This window comes from Balaenoptera musculus, chromosome 4 (assembly GCF_009873245.2).
Source record: "Balaenoptera musculus isolate JJ_BM4_2016_0621 chromosome 4, mBalMus1.pri.v3, whole genome shotgun sequence".
In the NCBI taxonomy this organism is placed as follows: domain Eukaryota; kingdom Metazoa; phylum Chordata; class Mammalia; order Artiodactyla; family Balaenopteridae; genus Balaenoptera; species Balaenoptera musculus.
In genome coordinates, this window is record NC_045788.1 from 35623036 (window position 1) to 35647238 (window position 24203).

At 35.5% G+C, this 24203-nt stretch overlaps 1 protein-coding gene across 1 annotated transcript in view; it reads left to right on the forward strand.

The window, feature by feature from the left end:
- GMPS (guanine monophosphate synthase) overlaps positions 1 to 23881 on the forward strand; it is a 90232-nt gene extending 66351 nt beyond the window's left edge. Inside the window, exons 8-16 of the mRNA XM_036851007.1 lie at positions 8180 to 8331; positions 9431 to 9604; positions 10996 to 11101; positions 12479 to 12594; positions 14994 to 15119; positions 18290 to 18405; positions 21482 to 21612; positions 22528 to 22700; positions 23759 to 23881. Of these exons, the coding sequence (XP_036706902.1) occupies positions 8180 to 8331; positions 9431 to 9604; positions 10996 to 11101; positions 12479 to 12594; positions 14994 to 15119; positions 18290 to 18405; positions 21482 to 21612; positions 22528 to 22700; positions 23759 to 23860 (1196 nt within the window). The 3' untranslated portion in view covers positions 23861 to 23881. The remainder of the gene's footprint in view (positions 1 to 8179; positions 8332 to 9430; positions 9605 to 10995; positions 11102 to 12478; positions 12595 to 14993; positions 15120 to 18289; positions 18406 to 21481; positions 21613 to 22527; positions 22701 to 23758) is intronic.
- The last annotated feature ends 322 nt before the right edge of the window (positions 23882 to 24203 follow it).

Genomic DNA, 24203 nt, shown 5'->3' on the forward strand with positions numbered 1-24203 from the left:
CCATTTGTCCTAGGCTTGTGTCTGCCCTTTTTTTTTTTTAATTACTTAAAAATTTTTTTTTAATAATTATTTTTTATTTTAATAACTTTATTTATTTTATTTTACTTTATTTTATTTTAGTTTATCTTCTTCTTTCTTTCTTTTCTCCCTTTTTTTCTGAGCCTTGTGGATGACAGGCTCTTGGTGCTCCAGCTAGGCGTCAGGACTGTGCCACTGAGGTGGGAGAGCCAAGTTCAGGACACTGGTCCACAAGAGACCTCCCAGCTCCACGTAATATTAAATGGCAAAAATCTCCCAGAGATCTCCATCTCAACGCCAAGACCCAGCTCCACTCAATGACCAGCAAGCCACAGTGCTGGACACCCTATGCCAAACAACTAGTAAGACAGAAACACAACCCCATCCATTAGCAGAGAGGCTGCCTAAAATCATATTAAGGCCACAGACACCCCAAAACACACCACCAGATGTGGACCTGCCCACCAGAAAGACAACATCCATCCTCATCCACCAGAACACAGACACTAGTCTCCTCCACCAGGAAGCCTACACAACCCACTGAACCAATCTTAGCCACTGGGGACAGACACCAAAAACAACGGGAAGTACGAACTTGCAGCCTGCGAAAAGGAGACTCCAAACACAGTAAGTTAAGCAAGATGAGAAGACAGAGAAACACACAGCAGATGAAGGAGCAGGGCAAAAACCAACCAGACCTAACAAATGAAGAGCAAATATACAGTCTACCTGAAAAATTCAGAATAGTGATAGTAAAGATGATCAAAAATCTTGGAAATAGAATGGAGAAAATACAAGAAACGTTTAACAAGGACCTAGAAGAACTAAAGAGCAAACAAACAGTGATGAACAACACAAAAAATGAAATTTAAAATTCTCTAGAAGGGATGAATAGCAGAATAACTGAGGCAGAAGAACGGATAAGTGATCTAGAAGATAAAATAGTGGAAATAACTGCTACAGAGCAGAATAAAGAAAAAAGAATGAAAAGAATTGAGGACAGTCAGAGAACTCTGGGACAACATTAAACACACCAACATTCGAATTCTAGGGGTCCCAGAAGAAGAAGAGAAAAAGAAACAGACTGAGAAAATATTTGAAGAGATTATAGTTGAAAAGTTCCCTAATATGGGAAAGGAAATAGTTAATCAAGTCCAGGAAGCACAGAGAGTCCCATACAGGATAAATCCAAGGAGAAACACACCAAGGCACATATTAATCCTACTATCAAAAATTAAATACAAATAAAAAATATTAAAAGCAGCAAGGGAAAAACAACAAATAACACACCAGTGAATCCCCATAAGGTTAACAGCTGATCTTTCAGCAGAAACTCTGCAAGCCAGAAGGGAGTGGCAGGACATATTTAAAGTGATGAAAGAGAAAAACCTACAACCAAGATTTCCCAGCAGGGATCTCATTCATATTTGACGGAGAAATTAAAACCTTTACAGACAAGCAAACGCTAAGAGAATTCAGCACCACCAAACCAGCTTTACAACAAATGCTAAAGGAACTTCTCTAGGCAGGAAACACAAGAGAAAGAAAAGACCTACAATAACAAACCCAAAACAATTAAGAAAATGGTCATAGGAACATACATATCGATAATTACCTAAAATGTAAATGGATTAAATGCTCCCACCAAAAGACATAGAGTGGCTGAATGTATACAAAAACAAGACCCGTATATATTCTGTCTACAAGAGACCCACTTCAGAACTACGGACACATACAGACTGAAAGTGAGGGGATGGAAAAAGATATTCCATGCAAATGGCTATCAAAAGAAAGCTGGAGTAACAATTCTCATATCAGACGAAATAGACTTTTAAAAAAAACTATTACAAGAGACAAAGAAAGACACTACATAATGATCAAGGGATCAATCCAAGAAGAAGATATAACAATTGTAAATATTTATGCACCCAACATAGGAGTACCTCAATACAAATGGCAAATGCTAACAGCCGTAAAAGAGGAAATTGACAGTAACACAATCATAGTAGGGGATTTTAACACCCCACTTTCACCAATGGACAGATCAACCAAAATGAAAATAAATAAGGAACCACAAGCTTTAAATGATACATTAAACAAGATGGACTTAATTGATATTTATAGGACATTCCATCCAAAAACAACAGAATACACATTCTTCTCAAGTTCTCATGAAACATTCTCCAGGATAGATCATATCTTGGGTCACAAGTCAATCCTTGGTAAATTTAAGAAAATTGAAATCGTATCAAGTATCTTTTCCGACCACAATGCTATGAGACTAGATATTAATTACAGGAAAAAATCTGTAAAAAATACAAACACATGGAGGCTAAACAATACACTACTTAATAACCAAGAGATCACTGAAGAAATCAAAGAGGAAAGCAAAAATTGCCTAGAAACAAATGACAAAACACGACGACACAAAACCTATGGGATGCAGCAAAAGCAGTTCTAAGAGGGAAGTTTATAGCAATACATTCCTACCTTAAGAAACAAGAAACATCTCAAATAAACAACCTAACTTTACACCTAAAGCAATTAGAGAAAGAACAAAAGAACCCCAAAGGTAGCAGAAGAAAAGAAATCATAAAGATTAGATCAGAAATACATGAAAAAGAAATGAAGGAAACGATAGCAAAGATCAGTAAAACTAAAAGCTGGTTCTTTGAGAAGATAAACAAAATTGATAAACCATTAGCCAGACTCATCAAGAAAAAAAGAGACAAGATTCAAATCAATAGAATTAGAAATCAAAAAGGAGAAGTAACAACTGACACTGCAGAAATACAAAGGATCATGGGAGAGTGTTACAAGCAACTATATGCCAATAAATTGGACAACCTGGAAGAAATGGACCAATTCTTAGAAAGATACAAGCTTCCAAGACTGAACCAGGAAGAAATAGAAAATATGAACAGACCAATCACAAGCACTGAAATTGAAACTGTGATTAAAAATCTTCCAACAAACATTAAGTCCAGGACCACATGGATTCACAGGTGAATTCTATTCAAACATTTAGAGACGAGCTAACACCTATACTTTTCAAACTCTTTTCAAAAATATAGCAGAGTGAGGAACACTCCCAAACTCATTCTACAAGGCCACCATCACCCTGATACCAAAACCAGACAAAGATGTCACAAAGAAAGAAAACTACAGGCCAATATCACTGCTGAACATAGATGCAAAAATCCTCAACAAAATACTAGGAAACAGCATCCAACAGCACATTAAAAGGATCATACACCATGATCAAGTGGGGTTTATCCCAGGAATTCAAGGAATCTTCAAAATACGCAAATCAATCAATGTGATACACTGTATTAACAAATTGAAGGAGAAAAACCATATGATCATCTCAATAGATGCAGACAAAACTTTTGACAAAATTCAACACCCATTTATGATAAAAACCCTCCACAAAGTAGGCATAGAGGAAACTTACCTCAACGTAATAAAGGCCATATATGACAAACACACAGCCAACATCGTCCTCAATGGTGAAAAACTGAAACCATTTCCAGTAAGATCAGGAACAAGACAAGGTTGCCCACTCTCACTACTGTTATTATTCAACATAGTTTTGGAAGTTTCAGCCACAGCAATTAGAGAAGAAAAAGAAATAAAAGGAATCCAAATCAGAAAAGAAGAAGTAAAGATGTCACTGTTTGCAGATGACATGATACTATACATAGAGAATCCTGAAGATGCTACCAGAAAACTACTAGAACTAATCAATGAATTTGGTAAAGTAGCAGGGTACAAAATTAATGCCCAGAAATCTCTTGCATTCCTATACACTAATGATGAAAAATCTGAAAGAAAAATTAAGGAAGCACTCCCATTTACCATTGCAACAAAAAGAATAAAATATCTAGGAATAAACCTACCTAAGTAGACTAAAGCCCTGTATGCAGAAAAGTGTAAGACACTGATGGAAGAAATTAAAGATGATACAAACAGATTGAGAGATATACCATGTTCTTGGATTGGAAGAATCAACATTGTGAAGATGACTCTACTACCCAAAGCAATCTACAGATTCAATGCAATCCCTATCAAACTACCAATGGCATTTTTCACAGAACTAGAACAAAAAATTTCACAATATGAATGGAAACACAAAAGACCCCGAATAGCCAAAGCAATCTTCAGCAAGAAAAATGGAGCTGGAGGAATTAGGCTCCCTGATTTCAGAGTCTACTACAAAGCTATAGTAATCCATACAGTATGGTACTGGCACAAAAACAGAAATATAGATAAATGGAACAGGATAGAAAGCCCAGAGATAAACCCATGCACATATGGTCACCTTATGTTTGATAAAGGAGGCAAGCATATATGGTGGAGAAAAGACAGCCTCTTCAATAAGTGGTGCTGGGAAAACTGGACAGCTACATGTAAAAGAATGAAATTAGAACACTCCCTAACACCATACACAAAAATAAACTCAAAATGGATTAAAGACGTAAATGTAAGGCCAGACACTATCAAACTCTTAGAGGAAAACATAGGTAGAACACTCTGTGACATAAATCACAGCAAGATCCTTTTTGACCCACCTCCTAGAGAAATGGAAATAAGAACACAAATAAACAAATGGGACCTAATGAAACTTAAAAGCTTTAGCACAGCAAAGGAAACCATAAACAAGACCAAAAGACAACCCTCAGAATGGGGGAAAATATTTGCAAATGAAGCAACTGACAAAGGATTAATCTCCAAAATTTACAAGCAGCTCATGCAGCTCAATATCAAAAAAGCAAACAACCCAATCCAAAACCAGGCAGAAGCCCTAAATAGACATGTCTCCAAAGAAGATATACAGATTGCCAACAGACACATGAAAGAATGCTCAACACCATTAATCATTAGAGAAATGCAAATCAGAACTACAACGAGATATCATCTCACACCAGTCAGAATGGCCATCATCAAAAAATCTACAAACAATAAATGCTGGAGAGGGTGTGGAGAAAAGGGAACCCTCTTGCCCTGTTGGTGGGAATGTAAATTTATACAGCCACTATGGAGAACAGTATGGACGTTCCTTTCAAAACTAAAAATAGAACTACCATACGACCCAGCAATCCCTCTACTGGGCATATACCCTGAGAAAACTATAATTCAAAGAGTCATGTATCAAAATGTTCATTGCAGCTCTATTTACAATAGCCAGGACATGGAAGCAACCTACGTGTCCATCAAGAGATGAATGGATAAAGAAAATGTAGCATATATATACAGTGGAATATTACTCAGCCATAAAAAGAAATGAAATTGATTTATTTGTAGTGAGGTGGATGGACCTAGAGTCTGTCATACAGAGTGAAGTAAGTCAGAAAGAGAAAGGCAAATACTGTATGCTAACACATATATATGGCATCTAAAAAAAAATAAAGAGGTCATGAAGAACCTAGGGGCATGTCAGGAATAAAGACACAGACCTACTAGAGAATGGACATGAGGGTACGGGGAAGGGGAAGGTTAAGCTCTGACAAAGTGAGAGGGTGGCATGGGCATATATACACTACCAAACATTAAATAGATAGGTAGTGGGAAGCAGCCGCATAGCACAGGGAGATCACCTCCGTGCTTTGTGACCACCTAGAGGGGTGGGTTAGGGAAGGTGGGAGGGAGGGAGACTCAGGAGGGAAGAGATATGGGGACATATGTATATGTATAACTGATTCACTTTGTTATAAAGCAGAAAGTAACACACCATGTAAAGCAATTATACTCCAATAAAGATTTTTTTTTAAAAAAAGTGAATTAGAAAAAAAAAAAGACCTGTACTCAGAAAGTTATAAGACACTGATGAAAGAAATCAAAGATGATATAAACCGATGGAGAGATATACCATGTTGTTGGATTGGAAGAATAAATATTGTGAAAATGACTATACTCCCTAAAGCAGTCTACAGATTCAGTGCAATCCCTATCAGATTACTAGTGGCATTTTTTACAGAACTAGAACAAAAAAATCTTAAAATCTGTATCTCTGTATGGAGATACAAAAGACCCCGAATAGCCAAAGCAATCTTGTGGGGAAAAAACGGAGCTGGAGGAATCAGACTCCCTGACTTCAGAGTATATTGCAAAGCTACAGTCATCAAAACAGTATGGTACTGGCATTAAAAACAGAAATACAGATCAATGGAACAGGATAGAAAGCCCAGAGATAAACCCACGCACCGATGGTCAACTGATCTATTAGAAAGGATCAAGGATATACAATGGAGAAAAGACAGTTTGTTCAATAAATGATGATGGGAAAACTGGAAAGCTACATGTAAAAGAATGAAATTAGAACACTCCCTAACGCCATACACAAAAATAAACTCAAAGTAGATTAAAGACCTAAATGTAAGACCAGACTGTAAAACTCTTAGAGAAAAACATAGGAAGAACACTCTTCGACATAAATCACAGCAACATCTTTTTTGACCCACCTCCTAGAGTAATGGAAATGAAAACAAAAATAAACAAATGGGACCTAATGAAACTTCAAAGCTTTTGCACAGCAAAGGAAACTATAAAGAAGGCAAAAAGACGAAAAGACAACCTTCAGAATGGGAGAAAATATTTGCAAACGAATCAACGGACAAAGGATTAATCTCCAAAATATATAAACAGCTCATGCAGCTCAACATTAAAAAAACAACCCAATCAAAAAATGGGCAGAAGACCTAAATAGACATTCTCCAAAGAAGACATACTGGTGGCCAAGAGGCACATGAAAAGCTGCTTAACATCACTAATTATTAGAGAAATGCAAATCAAAACTACAATGAGGTATCACCTCACACCAGTTAGAATGGGCGGCATCATCAGAAAATCTACAAACAAATGCTGGAGAGGGTGTGGAGAAAAGGGAATCTTCTTGCACTGTTCATGGGAATGTAAATTGATACGGCCACTATGGAGAACAGTATGGAGGCTCCTTAAAATACTAAAAATAGCATTACCATATGATCCAGCAATCCCACTACTGGGCATATACCCAGAGAAAACCATAATTCAAAAAGACACATGCACCCCAATGTTCGTTGCAGCACTATTTATAATACCCAGGTCATGGAAGCAACCTAAATGCCCATTAGCAGACGAATGGATAAAGAAGATTTGGTACATATATACAGTGGAATATTACCCAGCCATAAAATGGAACAAAATTGGGTCATTTGTAGAGACGTTGATGGACCTAGAGACTTTCATACAGAGTGAAGTAAGTCAGAAAGGAAAAAGAAATATTGTATATTAACTCATGTATGTGGAGTCTAGAAAAATGGTGCAGGTGAACTGGTTTGCAAGGCAGAAATGGAGACACAGATGTACAGAACAAACGTATGGACACCAAGGAGGGAACATGGGGGTGGTGGGGGGGGTGGGATGAATTGGGAGGTTGGGATTGACCTATGTACACCAATATGTATAAAATAGGTAACTGATAAGAATCTGCTGTATAAAAAATAAACTAAACTAAAATTCAAAAAAAAATAAAGAGACAACCAAGGATCGCTAAATATATGTTTATAGACCTCGGTTTTTCAAGAGACTGGTCAGTGTGCACTTCTGAGGACTTTGATCCCCGTGTATGTACCACTGCTTTGATTCCCTTGGGGTTATGCTTCTTGTTGGGGTTTTTGCTTGTTGCTGTGGTGAAGCACTGAATAAGAGGGAAAGCAATTAGCATAATTTGTGATATTATGGCCCTAGATAATTAATATTTATTTATTTATTTGGTTGCACCAGGTCTTAGTTGTAGCAGGCGGGCTCCTTAGTTGCGGCTCGCTGGCTCCTTAGTTGTGTCATGCGAACTCTTAGTTGTGGCATGCATGTGGGATCTAGTTCCCTGACCAGGGATAAAACCCAGGCCCCCTGCATTGGGAGCATGGTGTCTTAATCACTGTACCACCAGGGAAGTCCTCGGCCCTAGAATTAATGCCACAGGATTCTCAATGGAACAAGATTCAGTGAGTGCCTGTGTATGGACTCTGTCAGTCATAGTTTACTGGTAGTTCTGGAATATGTAGGCAAATTAAGGGGGGATCAGAGGATCCATCTAGGTTTTCTTTTTGTAGTTTGACCTATCATTTATGATTTTCAAAAATCATGTTAGTTTAAAACATGCTTCTTTCCTCTTACCCAGTGATAAATGCTGCTCATTCTTTCTACAATGGAACAACAACTCTACCAATATCAGATGAAGACAGAACTCCACGAAAGAGAATTAGCAAAACCTTAAATATGACTACGAGTCCCGAGGAGAAAAGAAAAATCATTGGGGATACTTTTGTTAAGGTACCTTTTTAATATCCTCAATGTGTACTATTTTCAATGTGAGTTTTAGTATTTTTTTTCCTTATCATTATACCAAATAACCAAATTTTGTGACTAATTTTGATTCTTTTGTTGGCTAAGAGTTTTATCATATATTGCTATTATACTGACTTAGTAGAAACTGTTTTATGTTTTTAAAAAACATATGTACTTATGTTTTCAGTTTGTTGTTTTCATTGTGTAAGAATAGATATTTTCAGTTGATATTAGATTTTAGTTCTTTGGGTATTTCAGTGGCTAGATTTTTTTAAGCTTTTGATGGGAATGTTTGTATACCTTTTTGAATCACATTAAGCATGTGTTTTGAGGGTTTTTTTGACTTTTTAAAAATTTTATTAATGTATAGTTGGTTGACATTGACAATGTGTTTTTTTAAAATTTTTATTGCTAATATTTTGTCTCTTTTTTTTTTACAACTTTATTGGAGTATAATTGCTTTACAATGTTGTGTTAGTTTCTGCTGTATAACAATGTGAATCATCTATATGTATACATATGTTCCCCATACCCCCTCCCTCTTAAAGTCTCCTTCCCACCCTCCCTATCCCACCCCTCTAGGTGGTCACAAAACACCGAGCTGATCTCCCTGTGCTATGTGGCTGCTTCCCACTAGCTATCTATTTTACATTTGGTAGTGTATATATGTCCATGTCACTCTCTCACTTCATCCCAGCTTCCCCTCCCCGCTCCCATCCCATCCTCAAGTCCATTCTCTACATGTGTGTCTTTATTCCTGTCCTGCCACTAGGTTCCATCAGAATCATTTTTTTTTTAGATTCCATATATATGTGTTAGCATACAGTATTTGTTTTTCTCTTTCTGACTTACTTCACTGTGTATGACAGACTCTAGGTCCATCCACCTCACTGCAAATAACTCAATTTCGTTTCTTTTTATAAGCATGTGTTCTTAAAGGAGTTTATTTTGGAGGATAGTAGATTTCATCTCCTGGTCAGTATTGCAAAAGGACTCTTAAGAAATTTAGCTGAAAGTATAAAATTTTGCTGTCTTTTAGAAGAATTCATCTCTTAGAAGGCTGTTTTACTCCTGTTGCTTATAGATTGCCAATGAAGTAATTGGAGAAATGAACCTGAAACCAGAGGAGGTTTTCCTTGCCCAAGGTACTTTACGGCCTGATCTAATTGAAAGTGCATCCCTTGTTGCAAGTGGCAAAGCTGAACTCATCAAAACCCATCATAACGACACAGAGCTTATCAGAAAGTTGAGAGAGGAGGTAAAAGCTTATGAGAACTTTCGCATAAAACCTCCCTCCCTTAACCATTTTTAAGTGTACAGTTCAGTAGTGTTAAGTATATTTGTATTGTTGTGAAACAGATCTCTGTAACTTTTTCATTTTTCAAAACTGAAACTCTATACCTGTTGAGCAACAGCTACCCTTTTCTCCCTCTCCCTAACCCCTGGTAACCTACCATTCTAATTTCTGTTTCAATGAATTTGACTACTTTAAATACCTCATAAGTGAAATCATAACAGCATTTGTTTTTTTGTGACTGGCTTATTTCACTTAGTGTAAGTCCTCAAGTTTCATCCATATTGTAGCATGTGATAGGATTTCCTTTTTAAGCTGAATAGTATTCTGTTGTATGTGTGTGTGTGTGTATATATATATATATATATATATATATATATATATAGTTAATTTATTTATCCACCGATGGACATTTGGATTGCTTCCACTTTCTTGTCGTGAATTGTGCTGCTATGAACATGGGTTTACAGATACCTCTTGGAGCCCCTGCTTTCAATTCTTTTGGATATGTACCAGGAAGTGGGATTTCTGAATCTTATGGTAGTTTTATTTTTAATTTTTTGAGGGACTTCCTTAATGTTTCCTTAGCAGTTATACTATATTACAGTCCCACCAACAGTGCACAGAGCTTCCAATTTCTCCATACCTTGCCGAACACTTGTTCTTTTCTGGGTTTTTTTTTTTTTTTTTTTTAAATTAGCCATCCTAATGAGTGTGAATTACCTGTACTTTTTTATTATTTTAGGCATCCTAGTGGGTGAGAAGTGGTAGGTATCTCATTGTGGTTCTGATTTGCATTTCCCTAATAGCTAACAATGTCAATCATCTTTTATGAGCTTATTGGCTACTTATATGTCGCCTTTGGAGAAATATCTATTCGGATCTTTTGCCCATTTTTAACTTGGCTTATTTATCTTTTTATTATTGAATTGTATGTGTTCTTTATATAGTCTTGTTACAGCCCTTTATTAGATATATGATTTGCCTTCTGTAGGTTGTCTTTTCACTTTTTTGATGGTATCATTTGGAGAGTTTTAATTGTTAAACACTAGTATATTTTCTGATTTCCTTGTATTACAGTGAGAACTAGATCAGAGATAGGTGGGTAGGTACATTCTGATTTATTTCTATTTAAGAGGTTTACGTTTAAAATGTGTTTCAAAGAGAAATATGAAGATCACTAAAATATCTAATTCCTTATAAGCACATAGGAAGAAATACTTCAAAAGATGAAGTTTTAAAAAATGATTTTTAAAGGTAAAAGACAACAGGAAAAGCCAATAATTTGTTACTCTTTGCTTTCCATGTCATTTTGGTTACTAATCTGTATTAATAGGCCTTTTTCTTCCCTGTAGGGAAAAGTCATAGAACCTTTGAAAGATTTTCATAAAGATGAAGTAAGAATCTTAGGCAGAGAACTTGGACTTCCAGAAGAGTTAGTTTCCAGGCATCCATTCCCAGGTAAAAGAATAGAATTCTGTTTTATTTGTTACTGTGCCTTCATGTTGAACAAAAATCAATTCAGACAGCTTTTGAAGTAATTTATCATCTTAGGGAATATGTAACTTTAAAGAAAGGAAAGGATGCATAGGGAATAAATATTCTTTTTAGTGCCTACTGTATATATTTCATTTTATTAAATACTCATTTTTTATTGTATATATATTTAAATATTACATTATCCTTGTGTAAATAGATTGTCATGTAATGTTACCATCGGATGAGAAAGCCAAGAGATATTTTAATAACATTGCCACACAATTCTTAGTGTTAGAACTTGGGTTTTTATGTTCTTTCTACTATATCATGATGTATTCCACAGGGTTAAAACTCGGTTCTCTGAAATCCTTATCCCCTGACTTGTCTGAATGGTTGAACCATTTCTTTGCACAGTGCTGTATGTATTTAATTCATGACCAAATGAAAATATTCAGTTTTTAAATAGTCATTTGCTGTCATAAAATAAAATTAATTAGAGGTGGTATTTGTTAAAGTTAGGACTGTGAGTCTTAACATGTTTTTGTTATGAGTTCTTGAGCTTGGCAAATCTTATACCTCAGTTTCTAGGTCTCTACAATAGTCATTGGGTGATGAGTTGAGGGAATGGTCTAATTAAACGAAAAAGCATAGTAATAGTTAACATTTCTGAGTACTAGTATGAGCTAGGCATTATGCTAAATACAGTATTTTACACATGATGTCTTATTTAATCCTCACAATAGAAAGTATTATGATCCTGTTGTCCAGCTGAGAGAATTTTGGGACAGAGGCTAGTTTGCCAGAAGTTATGCAGGTTGGGTTTGGAACCAGGATTCTAGCCCCAATAAGCTCTCCTCAGAGTTTGTTACTCTTAACTACCCTATTGCCTCCATAAACAGTGTTGCAAAGGTATAGCCCATATGGAGATGAGCACTTGTTTATATTACTAACTTCAACTATAGTAATTTAAGACGTTCAGTCCTAACGTGTGTTGGCAAAGGATTGTGTATGAAAGTAATTTTAGATAGATTGGCATGTATATTGTGAATTTAAAATATTTATTGGAGAATTTTGAGATTCTTAATACAGGGACTATTAAAATAAGAGGTGGATATCATTGATGTGAACAGAACTGAAGAATTCTAAAAATGATGAGTTGGATGGGAAACTAATAGCTGCATTTCATATTAAACACTTTAAAAAACCTAAAGTTTATATGTCAATTATATTTCAATAAAACTGGTTAAAAAAACAATGGCAGGGGTGTTTTATATTTTGGGAATAGTGACCTTTTTTTATTTGAAATTTTATATTAAACATAACATTTATATTAAATACCAGTGTTACTCTTCTCTTTAGGTCCAGGCCTGGCAATCAGAGTAATATGTGCTGAGGAACCTTATATCTGTAAGGATTTTCCTGAAACCAACAATATTTTGAAAATAGTAGCTGATTTTTCTGCAAGCGTTAAAAAGGTAATAATTTGTGTTGAATTTGTTTATTATAGGAGCTTTAAACAGACACAGCTAATTGGTGCAAGGAATTGAATGGATTCTTGCTGTACTCCAGTAATTACAATAAAATTGATTAGGGTTTCATTATTTGAAAATTCAGGGTAATTTAACCTTTGGAAATGACTATGAAGAAAGTATTCTACAGACACTCTTAAATGCAGACTTCTTTTTTCAGCCATTCCATATATTTTAACAGATTGGATACTTTGAATCCCTGAAAGTACTAGATACAAAGTATTTTAAAATACCCTTTCACATTTATTGCAAGAAGGCAAGGGAGATCATTTTAGTTCCAAATTGAGGATGATGGAAAAGTCTCCAGTTCTTCTGTATATTTGGTGCCTAAATTTATAATCTTTGTTAAAGTGGGCTTTGGTTGGTAGTGCTTCCAGGTGTCAGACAAGAAGCAATATAAATTCTCTTTGGAGTCTCTTCAACCAGGCCTCAAAGAATTCCCATAAATAGAGTTTCAACAAATATGAGCTTATAATAAAAAACTATAAAATAGATATAAAAGTAAGGCACCATGAATGAGAGCTACTGGAAACAACTAGTAGAAGACCCTCAAGCACTTCAGATACTGGAATTAGCATATAGGCAACATTTAAAAGTACCGAGAATTAAAAGACACAATTGTTAATAAGAATAAGGTATATAAGATACTATAAAAAGTGACTGGGGAGCTTTGAAAAAAATTAAGTTCTAGAAATGAAAATAACTAAAAAAGAGCTAAAGAGAGAATTAGTGAAGATCGATGTTAAATTGTCCAGAAATTGGAACAAAGCATCAAAGACAAAATATGGTTCGAAGAGGTTAATGTAGAATGAGAATGTCAACTTTAATGTATATCCAGAAGGAGATAATAGACAAAAGTATTGAAATTTCTCCACACTGGTGAAAGACACCATGCTTCAGATTCAGGAAGCATAAAACATCCCAATCAGGATAAAGGAGAAGAATTTGACACCTAATAGGCATAACTATGGAAACTACAGACTGCCAAAGACAAAGTGGCTGCAAAGAAAAGATTGATTGCTGCGTAAAGGAAAGGCTATTCCTGGAAGCAGTAGTAAAAGCAGGAAGAATTCAAAGTACCAAGAGAAAATAATTGTGAACAATAGTGAACAGATAAACTGTCTCAAAGAACTAGGGCAAAATAAAGACATTTTCACATAAACAGAATTTACTACCAACAGTCTGTTACTTAAGGAACTGTAAAGGCAGTGGTTCTCAACCCTGGCTGTGTATTAGATTCAACAGGGGGAGCTTTTGAACTATTCTATGCTTGGGCCCCTTCTCCCTAGAATTTATTGAATTGATGTGGGATGGGACCTGAGCATACTAAGAAATTTGAGTGTATAGCTAAGGTTGAGAACCACTGTTTTAAAGAAATGACTTGAGGAGAAGCAAAAGGATACCAGTTGAAAGGTCTGAGATACAGGGACTGGTAAGCAAATAAAATGGTTAATGGATAAAATTAAACAGACATGGACTATATAAACTGATCTAAATTTTGGTGTTTATTTTAAAAAAATAGTATAACATTATATAGCTAAGATAGCATATAAGCCACACAGGGATCAATTGGAGTTAAAGCATTCAAAGATCTTTGTATTTTTTGCCAGATGGGCAGAGATGATTCTCTTTTGTTAAATATCCCCACTTAACGGGAAATGATAAAGAATAAAAATAGAGGGTTTAACTTCACAACTAGTTAAGGGGAAATAAATGAGCTGGGAGAAATCATCAGTTCAGAGGAATATAAAAAAGGAGAAAGAAATATAAAAAGTGGGGCAAATAGAAACTACTGAATTAAATGGTAGGATGGAATTCAACCATATTATTAACCCACAATTAAAAGGATTAACATCTTTACTTAGGACATAATTGTCAAACTAGATTGAGGAATAAAATCTAACTATAGTCTGTTTACCTAGAGATAGGAAGAGGGAAGGTAAAAGAACAGAAAAACATATACCAGGCAAATAAACCAAAAAAAAGGAAGTAGGTGGAGATATATTAATTTCAGACAAAGTTGACTTTATGGCAAAAAGTTTCCTTAGAGATAAGGAGAAGGTTCGACTCACATGAGGTGTCCCTTGCTGTTGACAGAGGATTAAAGCCTCCATGTATGTAAATCTAATCTGTGTTTCTTGTCCTGATATTTAACTTTTCATAGCCCTGGCCCTCAGAAATGAAATTCTGACACACTGCATAGCCCACACAAGTCAGAGAGAAATACCAAATAGAATCTATTGCTATAAACCAGAAAGTGTAGATACATAAGATAGTAATATGTACCAAAAGAGTGAATACTGTATTTCTTGAAACCCTGAGAAGTGTGTCTCTGATTTTCCTAGCCACATACACTATTACAGAGAGTCAAAGCCTGCACAACAGAAGAGGATCAGGAGAAGCTGATGCAAATTACAAGTCTGCATTCACTGAATGCCTTTCTGCTACCAATTAAAACTGTGGGTGTGCAGGTGAGTTGTGTGACTTCATTGACCTTTGACATAACTTTCTGCTGCTCTTTTTGCTAATATTGAAATAGGAATGTCTTGAGAAAATGAAATATGAAAGTATATACACCAAGTTTAAAAATGTAAAAAGGCAATATTTTATAGAATGTTTATGAAGTGAATAAGGTAATAGGAACTAAATATTCAGGCTGAGATTTTGTAGATTTGAAACACCTGTCATCTGTAACGAAAGTAAAAAAAATTCAAAGAATGATTTGCTATAGGATTGGCTTGCTTGCTTCTGCCTTGAAGAACAGGTACTGAGAGGTCATGTCCTCATTTATCCTTCTTGATATGAAATATTCTGTGGCTTTAGAAGTCTCTAACTGCAAGAAGGCCCCCAGATGTACATGTTACACCATTTAGGCATTGTTCTCGGCTTGTGTATTCCTTAAACCAGTGTCCTCTGCCTCTTCAACATGTCCCGTCTCTCCCTCTCTCTCTCTTAGCTGTGATAATGTACAACTAACATTTTCAGTACGTTCTGTCTTTCCAATTGTAAAAGCATGTGACTGTAATATAGTTCTCATTTTTGAAATGCTATTCATAAATAGATTATATTAAGTTCTTTATTTATATGATCATCAGGTGAGTTTCTGGGGGAAAAAAGCTTGGGAATCTAGGGAAGAGGAAGGTTTCTTTTCCGTGATTTAGAATTTGAAGTTAAATGAAAACTAGAAAAGGTGTCAATAATTCAACTCAAAATGGTGCGAGTGCCAGTTAAGTGGGTTAATGTGTTTATATAACGTTCTCTTATAGTAGAATTATGCGTGGGAAGAAATTAAATACGTTTTAGAGATTGTTCATCTAAAACTTAATATATACTCTTTTCCATAAATATGTGAATTTGAGCCATCCTTTTAAATTCCTCTTTCTTCTGAATTCATGTAGCTCTGTTTGTAAATAAGACAATAAAAATTCATCGTTAACTTTAAAATTAAACTAAAATATTTTAGTTCATGGAAATGATAGGGCTAGCTATTTCCCCTCTTCTCCCTCTTTTTAAAGGCCCTATGTGAAAGCTACTTATGTTTTTAAATCATGTTGAAATAACCACTCCTGGAATTGTAGAAATAATTTTCTTTCAATGGTGTATGGATTATCTCATTTATCATATACAGATTCATTTTGAAACTCATCATATGATATTTCAGGCAGCTATTACCCTACTATGTAAAAATAGAAGAGCAGACAAGTGGTTTGTTTTTGTTTTTTTTTTTCCAGTCCTAAGTAGATCTATTATAGAAAACTTCCAGCTCTGTATGCTAACTCCCGCTAGGCAGGGAGATGAACTAGTTCCCCATTCCCCTTTTTTGATAAGTTCATAGATAATGCTATGGATAAATAAATAAATATAATTTGTTGGATGAGTGATTTCTTTTTTAAAAAATATGATTAACATATATATACACTACTATATATGAAATAGGTAAACAACTGTATAATACAGGGAACTATAACCTGTAATGGAAAAGAATCTGAAAAAGAGTATATATATGTATGTATGTATAACTGAATCACTTTGCTGTACACTTGAAACTAACACAACATTGTAATAACTACACTTCAATTAAAAAAAAATGAAGCTTATTCAGGCTCCACTATTTTTCCCATCAAAATAGAAGTTTCTTTTGTTGTTGGTTATCTAACTTTATCTAGTCTCTTAGGCCTTTGAAGCTGAGACTCTTAGAAGTCCAGATAAAAATCATAATTCATGGTTAGTATAGCAATGAAGTTTATTTTCTAAATACCAAAATAAACTGCATTTGTAAAAAAAAAAAAAAAATGCAGAGTACATTTTAAAAGTAATTCTCCCATTTCTGCTCTCCAGTTAAATGTTCCTTCCAGAACCATTTAGAAAGAAAATGAAAGGAAATTATTGACACATTGTTCATCACCTTTTTCTTTTAACTGAACATCATGAACTTCTTTTCATGCCATTGCAAGTAGATTCTTATTCTTAACTGCTGCCTTATATTCCATGTATGATTATACCATAATTTATTTAATCATTCCCCTACCAATGGATATTTAAACCACTTTCACTTTGTCACTATTATAGGCATTTCAACAAGTAATATCTTATTTTTTCAAGCAGTTATTTATGTATTTCAGTAATATTTCCTGGATTAAAGAGCATGTACATTTTAAACTTTGATAGATGCTATTATATTAGCATTCAAATAGTCTGAATTCTTAAGTTTACTGTGTATTAGGTAGTTATCGAATGAATCTTACTTTTAAGTTGCTTTTCAGTTTAATTTTTTTTTTTAAGCCAATTACTTGGATTAAACAGGACAGAGGAAAAGGAAATCAATATTATCAATTTTATTCACTTATTTTAAAATTAACTTTCTTATTTTAAAGGAATAAATTATTTTTATATCTGACTTGAGAATCCTTTATCCATCTAAAGGATTTGGCAGATCTTGTCTGCCAAATTAAGTGTGCTGGCTATCTGTAGTTAGGCAGGTATGAATGAAATCCCAGTGAATCTCTGGTGTATGTTGAATAAATTATTGAAATTACCATGACACTTCTTTTTAATGTCTGAGCTGATTTAGGTAGAATTTAACAGGGGATGTTAGGGACTTCCCTGGTGGTCCAGTGGTAAGGAGTCCGCCTTCCAGTGTAGGGGACACGGGTTCGATCCCTGGTCAGGGAACTAAGATCCCACATGATGCGGGGCAACTAAGCCCACACTGCTGAGCTTGTGCGCCTCAACTAGAGAGCCTGCGTGCCACAAACTACAGAGCCCACGCGCTCTGGAACCCGTACACCACAGCTACACAGCTCACGGGCCCTGGAACCTGCGTGCCACAACTAGAGAAGACAAAACCCGCACACCACAATGAAGAGCCCACGCGCCGCAGTGAAAGATCCTGCATGCCCCAACTAAGACCCGACGTAGCCAAAAATAATAAATAAATAAATAATACAAAAAAATGTTAAATAGGGGATTTTAATTTAGGATTTGTTTATATCATTAGCAAACTATCCATATATACTTATAGTCAAGCATATTTTTTTTTAAAAATTGCTATTAATGGTGTCATCATGCATGAAATATTTTCCAGTCCATCTTTTGAATTCTGTAAAATCATTAAAATTATCAATTGTATTTTTATTTTCAGGGTGACTGTCGTTCTTATAGTTATGTGTGTGGAATCTCCAGTAAGGATGAGCCTGACTGGGAATCTCTTATTTTCCTGGCTAGACTTATACCTCGCATGTGTCACAACATTAACAGGTGTGTTCTGCAGGTGGTGGAGGGGTGAGATGTAATGGAAGGATGTGTTTTTTTTAAGGTCTTCCCATGTTGAAAGACCAATGGCTCAAGTGTAGATACAGGTATGTGCTTAGGTCATAGTCCAGCAGATATTTAATAATACCTTGTACTTTGTTCCTTCATCACAGTGCAATCATCTGCTTATTAAAAAATTTTTTGCTTGAGAAATAGGAAGATTTTTAATTGTAGTATGAAACACTAAAGACAGCTTTAAAAACATGTCTTCCCAATTAGCAATTTACACTACTTGTTTTATGATTAGATGTTTTATTACAGAAGGATTGAAAAAATTGTACAGGTTATAGAATTATCGTTAGGGACTTAGTCAATTTAATAATAATTCCAGAGTAAATCAAAAGAAAGAGACATATGCCAGATATCATCAAAGTAACAGCGTTAAATGTATAAAAAAATTTGAATTTAGTTTTTCAGATCCAGTTTTCCTTTAATTTACACATTAATTTCTTATGTCGGATATATCAATAACTGCTTTATTGATATAATCTTTGTGTAATACTGAGCATTGTCTGTTATAAGTTCAAAAGTCTTACTCATTTAGTACCAGATTGCTAATTAAATGTTCTTATTTTACAGTGTTTCACTCTTTTCTATTTTCTTCGTGGGTTTTAGGCAGTTAACAAGCAAAAAGAATTTCTTGAGATTGTTTACTCAAATTAGCTACAGAAATTATAAACCTACTTGTTGGTGTTTACTTAGCAGGGTATGTATATTTCTATACTGGTGTGGCTAGTATTTGTAGGCTGGTATGGCCTTCAAGACAAGAAGTCAAAGGGAAATCACATTTTTACTGATGGAAACATGTCCTTTAAAAGGCTTGCATAGATGAACTGAAGGCCCCCAAATACAGAAGCACCTTTAACACACTGAAAGGATGAATTATTAATAAATAATGGTAAATTTGTAATTGCCTATTTTGAATGGAGATAATTGTCTTGGTTAAAATAATGGTTCATAATTCATCTTCTGAAACATGCTAATACCTAAATAAACTTCATAGGTCATACAGAAAATTCCCTTTCACTAAGTTTGGCTCCACGGCTTTTACTATATAATTAATATGTTTTTCATTTCACAACATTCTTGTCTCATCTGTCTCTCTGTCCTTTTCTTTTGCCAAAGAGCACTCACCCTTGTTTAAACTTTATCTCAGTCCTTTTATAGTCTGGTTTCTCTGCCTGTCTTTTCTTTTTTCCCCATTTGTCTCTCCCTCCATTCTTAACCCTTCCTCCCTCCCCAAAAAAGGAAAAAAAAAAAAGTCTAACAACCAATAAACAAAAAACTAGATTTTAAAATATGAACCTAGCAAGCCCTTAAAGAGTGTTAGTGAATTTTTGATTTCTTTGCCAGGGTCTTTTTTTGGGAATTGGAATTTAAATAAAAAAAAAAAAACTTTCCATTTTTACCAGTCTTTCCCCCCTCATTGCACGATGGAATCTTTATATAGAGAGGGACGGTTCCAGTTTTACTGGAAGGCTGCCTATCCCTGTACATTCTATGATCACTCTTGTTTGAACGAAATAAGAGAAAAAAGAGCAAGTTCATGGCATTCTCTTACATAGTTGCTTTTTTCCTCTAAGGATTGTTTATGAGCTCTAGGAACTATTTTATTTAGAAGAAGTGTGGCTTACTTTCTATGCACGGAACAAAACCCTTCTTGTGACAGTATGTTTGGCAGGAGGCAATGAAGTATTTGGTGGTAGTGGTGGTTTTGATCTGATGCTTTTTTCTTCCATATGTTTTATTTTAAGTACCTATTAAGAAAGAAAAAGCATTATTAAACTTCACCATGGTAGTTGCAGGGGAGATTTATTTTCTCTGCTAAAGACAGATAGGGCTTAGGAAAAGGGACAGTTGCCTGCTGGCTGGAGTTGGATTGGAAAGAGCCAGGTGGCACTCATCTCTACCCCTTCTCTCTTGTTTTCTGGGTGAAGGTTGTAGAATAGATTCCCCAAACCAGTGGCAAGATTCCCCTTGAATTGTTGTAATTATTTGATCCTAATTTCCTCAAGCTACCTTCCAAATCCTACTTTTATTAACATCTGCAGCATATCTTCATAAGTTTCAAACAGACATTTACTTGAAGCAGTAGTAAGTCATTCCTTTTCAACCAAGTCTTAACTTTGGTGATATTCTTAACCTTTCTTTGGGATCAGTGTTTTCCAAAATTAAAAAAAAAAAAAAAAAAAAAGGTTGAGTTGGCAGTCAAATAAGTTTGGGAAATTCACTGTAGTCTCATCTTGGAAGTTTCCAGCACATATTAGCATATTATAGTTTCTGAAGTTTTGTTATAAAACCTATTTATTTAATTTAGTGTTTCCCCAGGAATTTCCTAGGGCTACCATAACAAATTTCCACAAACTGGAAGGCTTAAAACAACAGAAATCTATTATCTCACAGTTCTGGAGGCTATTGAAGGCTATAAGTCTGAAATCAAGGGTGGTGTCAGCAGGGCCATGGCTCTCTCAGAAGGCTCTGAGGGGAGAATCCTTCCTCGCCTCTTCGTAGTTTCTGTTGTTTGCTGGCAATCGTTGGCGTGTGGCAGTATAACTCCAATCTTTTCTCCATCTTTACATGACTGTCTTTTCTCCGTGTGTCTGTGTTTCCAGATTTCCTTTTTCTTAGAAGAACACCCAGCAATCATTGGATTAATCCCCCCAAACACCATTATGACCTTTTTTCGATTACATTTACAAGGACCCTATTTTCACCCACAGATTCCAGATGGACATGAAGTTTTGGGGATACACTTCAATCCAGTACATTAAATGGAAAGAGGATTGTGATAATCACTTAACATCTTCGCACATTCTGAGATACTAGTATTCCAGAAAATATACTTTGAGGAAGGTTCATAGAATAGAGACCCTTCTATAATCTTATATCCTATCCTACCCGTTTGGGGATTTGAAGTGGGTAAGAGAGGGGCCTAAGAACAAATGGAAAGAATGTTATTTTATGTGCTTTGCTTCTCTTACTAAAACGTATTTTCTCTATAATTTTCACTACCCCCTTCTAGAGTTGTCTATATATTTGGCCCACCAGTTAAAGAACCTCCTACAGATGTTACTCCCACTTTCTTGACAACAGGGGTGCTCAGTACTTTACGCCAAGCTGATTTTGAGGCCCATAACATTCTCAGGGAGTCTGGTAAGCTGCCCATTTTGTTCATCACTGAATGCTCTAACTAGATTTTGGAAGCATGGCATTATTATTTCTAGTAGGAGGACTCAGCTTTTAGTTTTATTATTTAATTCTTTGGGTAGTTCTATGACATTGCCTTATCTGTATAAAATTTATTCACCTTTGTGGTCATTTGCGGACATGTACAAAGTGGCAAAAAATTTGAGTTGCTCAGCTCATATGTTCCCAGCTGAGGTTGAACAAGGCAATCCTCTGCCGTCTTGTTTCAGCTCTTTCTATAAACAAGTGTCCTTTTTGTGGTCTATTTAATGACATATTTTTTGCATTTTCGTGCTTTCTGTTGGTGATTTCACTGTTTAAAATAGTGCTGAGGTGCTGTGTAGGTTCCTAAGCACAGGAAGGCTGTGATGTACCTTACTGAGAGAATAGGTTTGTTAGATAAGATTCATTCAGGCATGAGTTATAGTGCCATTGGCTGTGAGCTCAACGTTAATGAACCTACAATAAATATTGCATAAGGTGTCTTTAAACAGAAACACACATAAGCAAGGATATGTATTAATCAGTTGATGAAAGTGGTCAGGAACCTAACTCTGTATTTCCCCTAGGGTTAGTGGTTCAGTATTTTCTTATTCAGTGTCTGCAGTATAGAAGATAACTACTATGAATAATGAATTGACTTTATATGTATATCACATCACTATAACATATCACTGCAGTCATCAAATTCTGTAATTTGTATTTGTGGTTATGTTTACTTACAGTGCTATGAGAGTAGCTAAAAACAGTACATGATGACAGTCCTAAGAAGTGGTGTGTGTATGTGTGCGATTTTAGATCTGTCTGGGGGGATTTAATTGAGCAGAGAGTGCTTTTCTATGGTGTGGTGATTGGTTCTACATGTTAACTTCCTTTCTTTAGGGTATGCTGGGAAAATCAGCCAGATGCCGGTGATTCTGACACCTTTACATTTTGATCGGGACCCACTTCAGAAGCAGCCTTCATGCCAGAGATCCGTGGTTATTCGAACCTTTATTACTAGTGATTTCATGACTGGTATACCTGCAACCCCTGGCAATGAGATCCCTGTAGAGGTAATTTATACTTTTTTTCCTAATGTACATTTTTAATACCTTATACATTTTATAACAGTGGTGAATGGAATAGGCTATGGCAATGTTGGTATTTCTGAGGTTGGTTTTCTGTTCATAAAATAGGCTCTCATTTTTTTAATCTCCACGTTAATTGGTTGTTTAATACACTATAGTAGAAAAAGGCCTTAAGTTTATTAAACTCCAGATGTCTGATTACTATGTGGAGAATCACCAACTCTGATCTATCATTTTATCTAATCTTGCCAACCTCTACTTTGTAAATAGTATCCTCCAAGTAGAGAAGAAAACACTAAGAGTGAAGAAGAGTTTATTAGACATAAGGGCGAGATTTGATGGCATTATGGCCAGGCACCCATGAATTTCTTATTGCTCTGTCTATTACCAATTGCAGTTTTGATCACCATCTTCCTTTCTTATTATCCCTCCACTAGAGTGTTCCAGAGGAGCTATTTGCATAATAGCAAATGAAAGTCAAAGTGAGACTTTATTAGTTGGACCACTGTTCCGGGACTCTAATACAGGGCTCTGATTATATATAGCTAGATAGCTGGGTTGCGGAATGTGGCTTAGAGTCTGTTTTCCCTTAGGCTCACATTTGCCAAGTCTCTGGCCAGTCAAGTGACAAGGCCTTCCTCGTCTATACATGTAGCAGTGATTATTATTACCTTGCATTATGTGCCACCTTGGTGGGCTCGACGTTGTAAGCCACAGATAATTTGTGAAGCATTGGCATAAACCCGTAAAATCAGATACTTGGATGCCACAGCAATGTCAAATTGCTATAAATGCTTCTAAACACTTGTTATGGACCAGTAGCAAACATGACTTGCAGACTGCACTTTGAGTAGTACTGAATTTGTCACTTAAATCTATAGAGGGTCACTACATAAAGTAATCATAAATATATCCCATATACATAGAGGACAATAGTAAAAATAGATTGTGTTTTAATTTCGAATTACAAATGCAGGACTTCTAAGTCTGTTAGACACACAGTGGACCCTGGCTCTTTATTTATAATCTTTGTTTTATAACAGGTGGTGTTAAAGATGGTCACTGAGATTAAGAAGATTCCTGGTATTTCTCGAATTATGTATGACTTAACATCAAAGCCCCCAGGAACTACTGAGTGGGAGTAATAAACTTCTTGTTCTACTAAAGTTCCGTGTGCAGATTAAATTGATTAGAAACCATTCCCAGTATTGACATGCAGTACTGTCAAAAGAGTTACTGGAGCAACTACATCACATCTGAGTTCTCTGCAGCAAAAATCTACGGCTTAAGAGCTGAGTTGGGGATAACTAAAGGGGACTGAAGAGTTTGTATGGGTATAATCAAAGCACCATTTCCTACACTCAGACAGACTGACACTGCTTTTGCCTTTACCTCTGCCTCACTTGTTCTTTATGTATAAACTCACTGTTGCTATTGATGTCTCTGTCATCGAAGATGTATGGGAGTGGGTGAGTTTGGGGGCTGGTA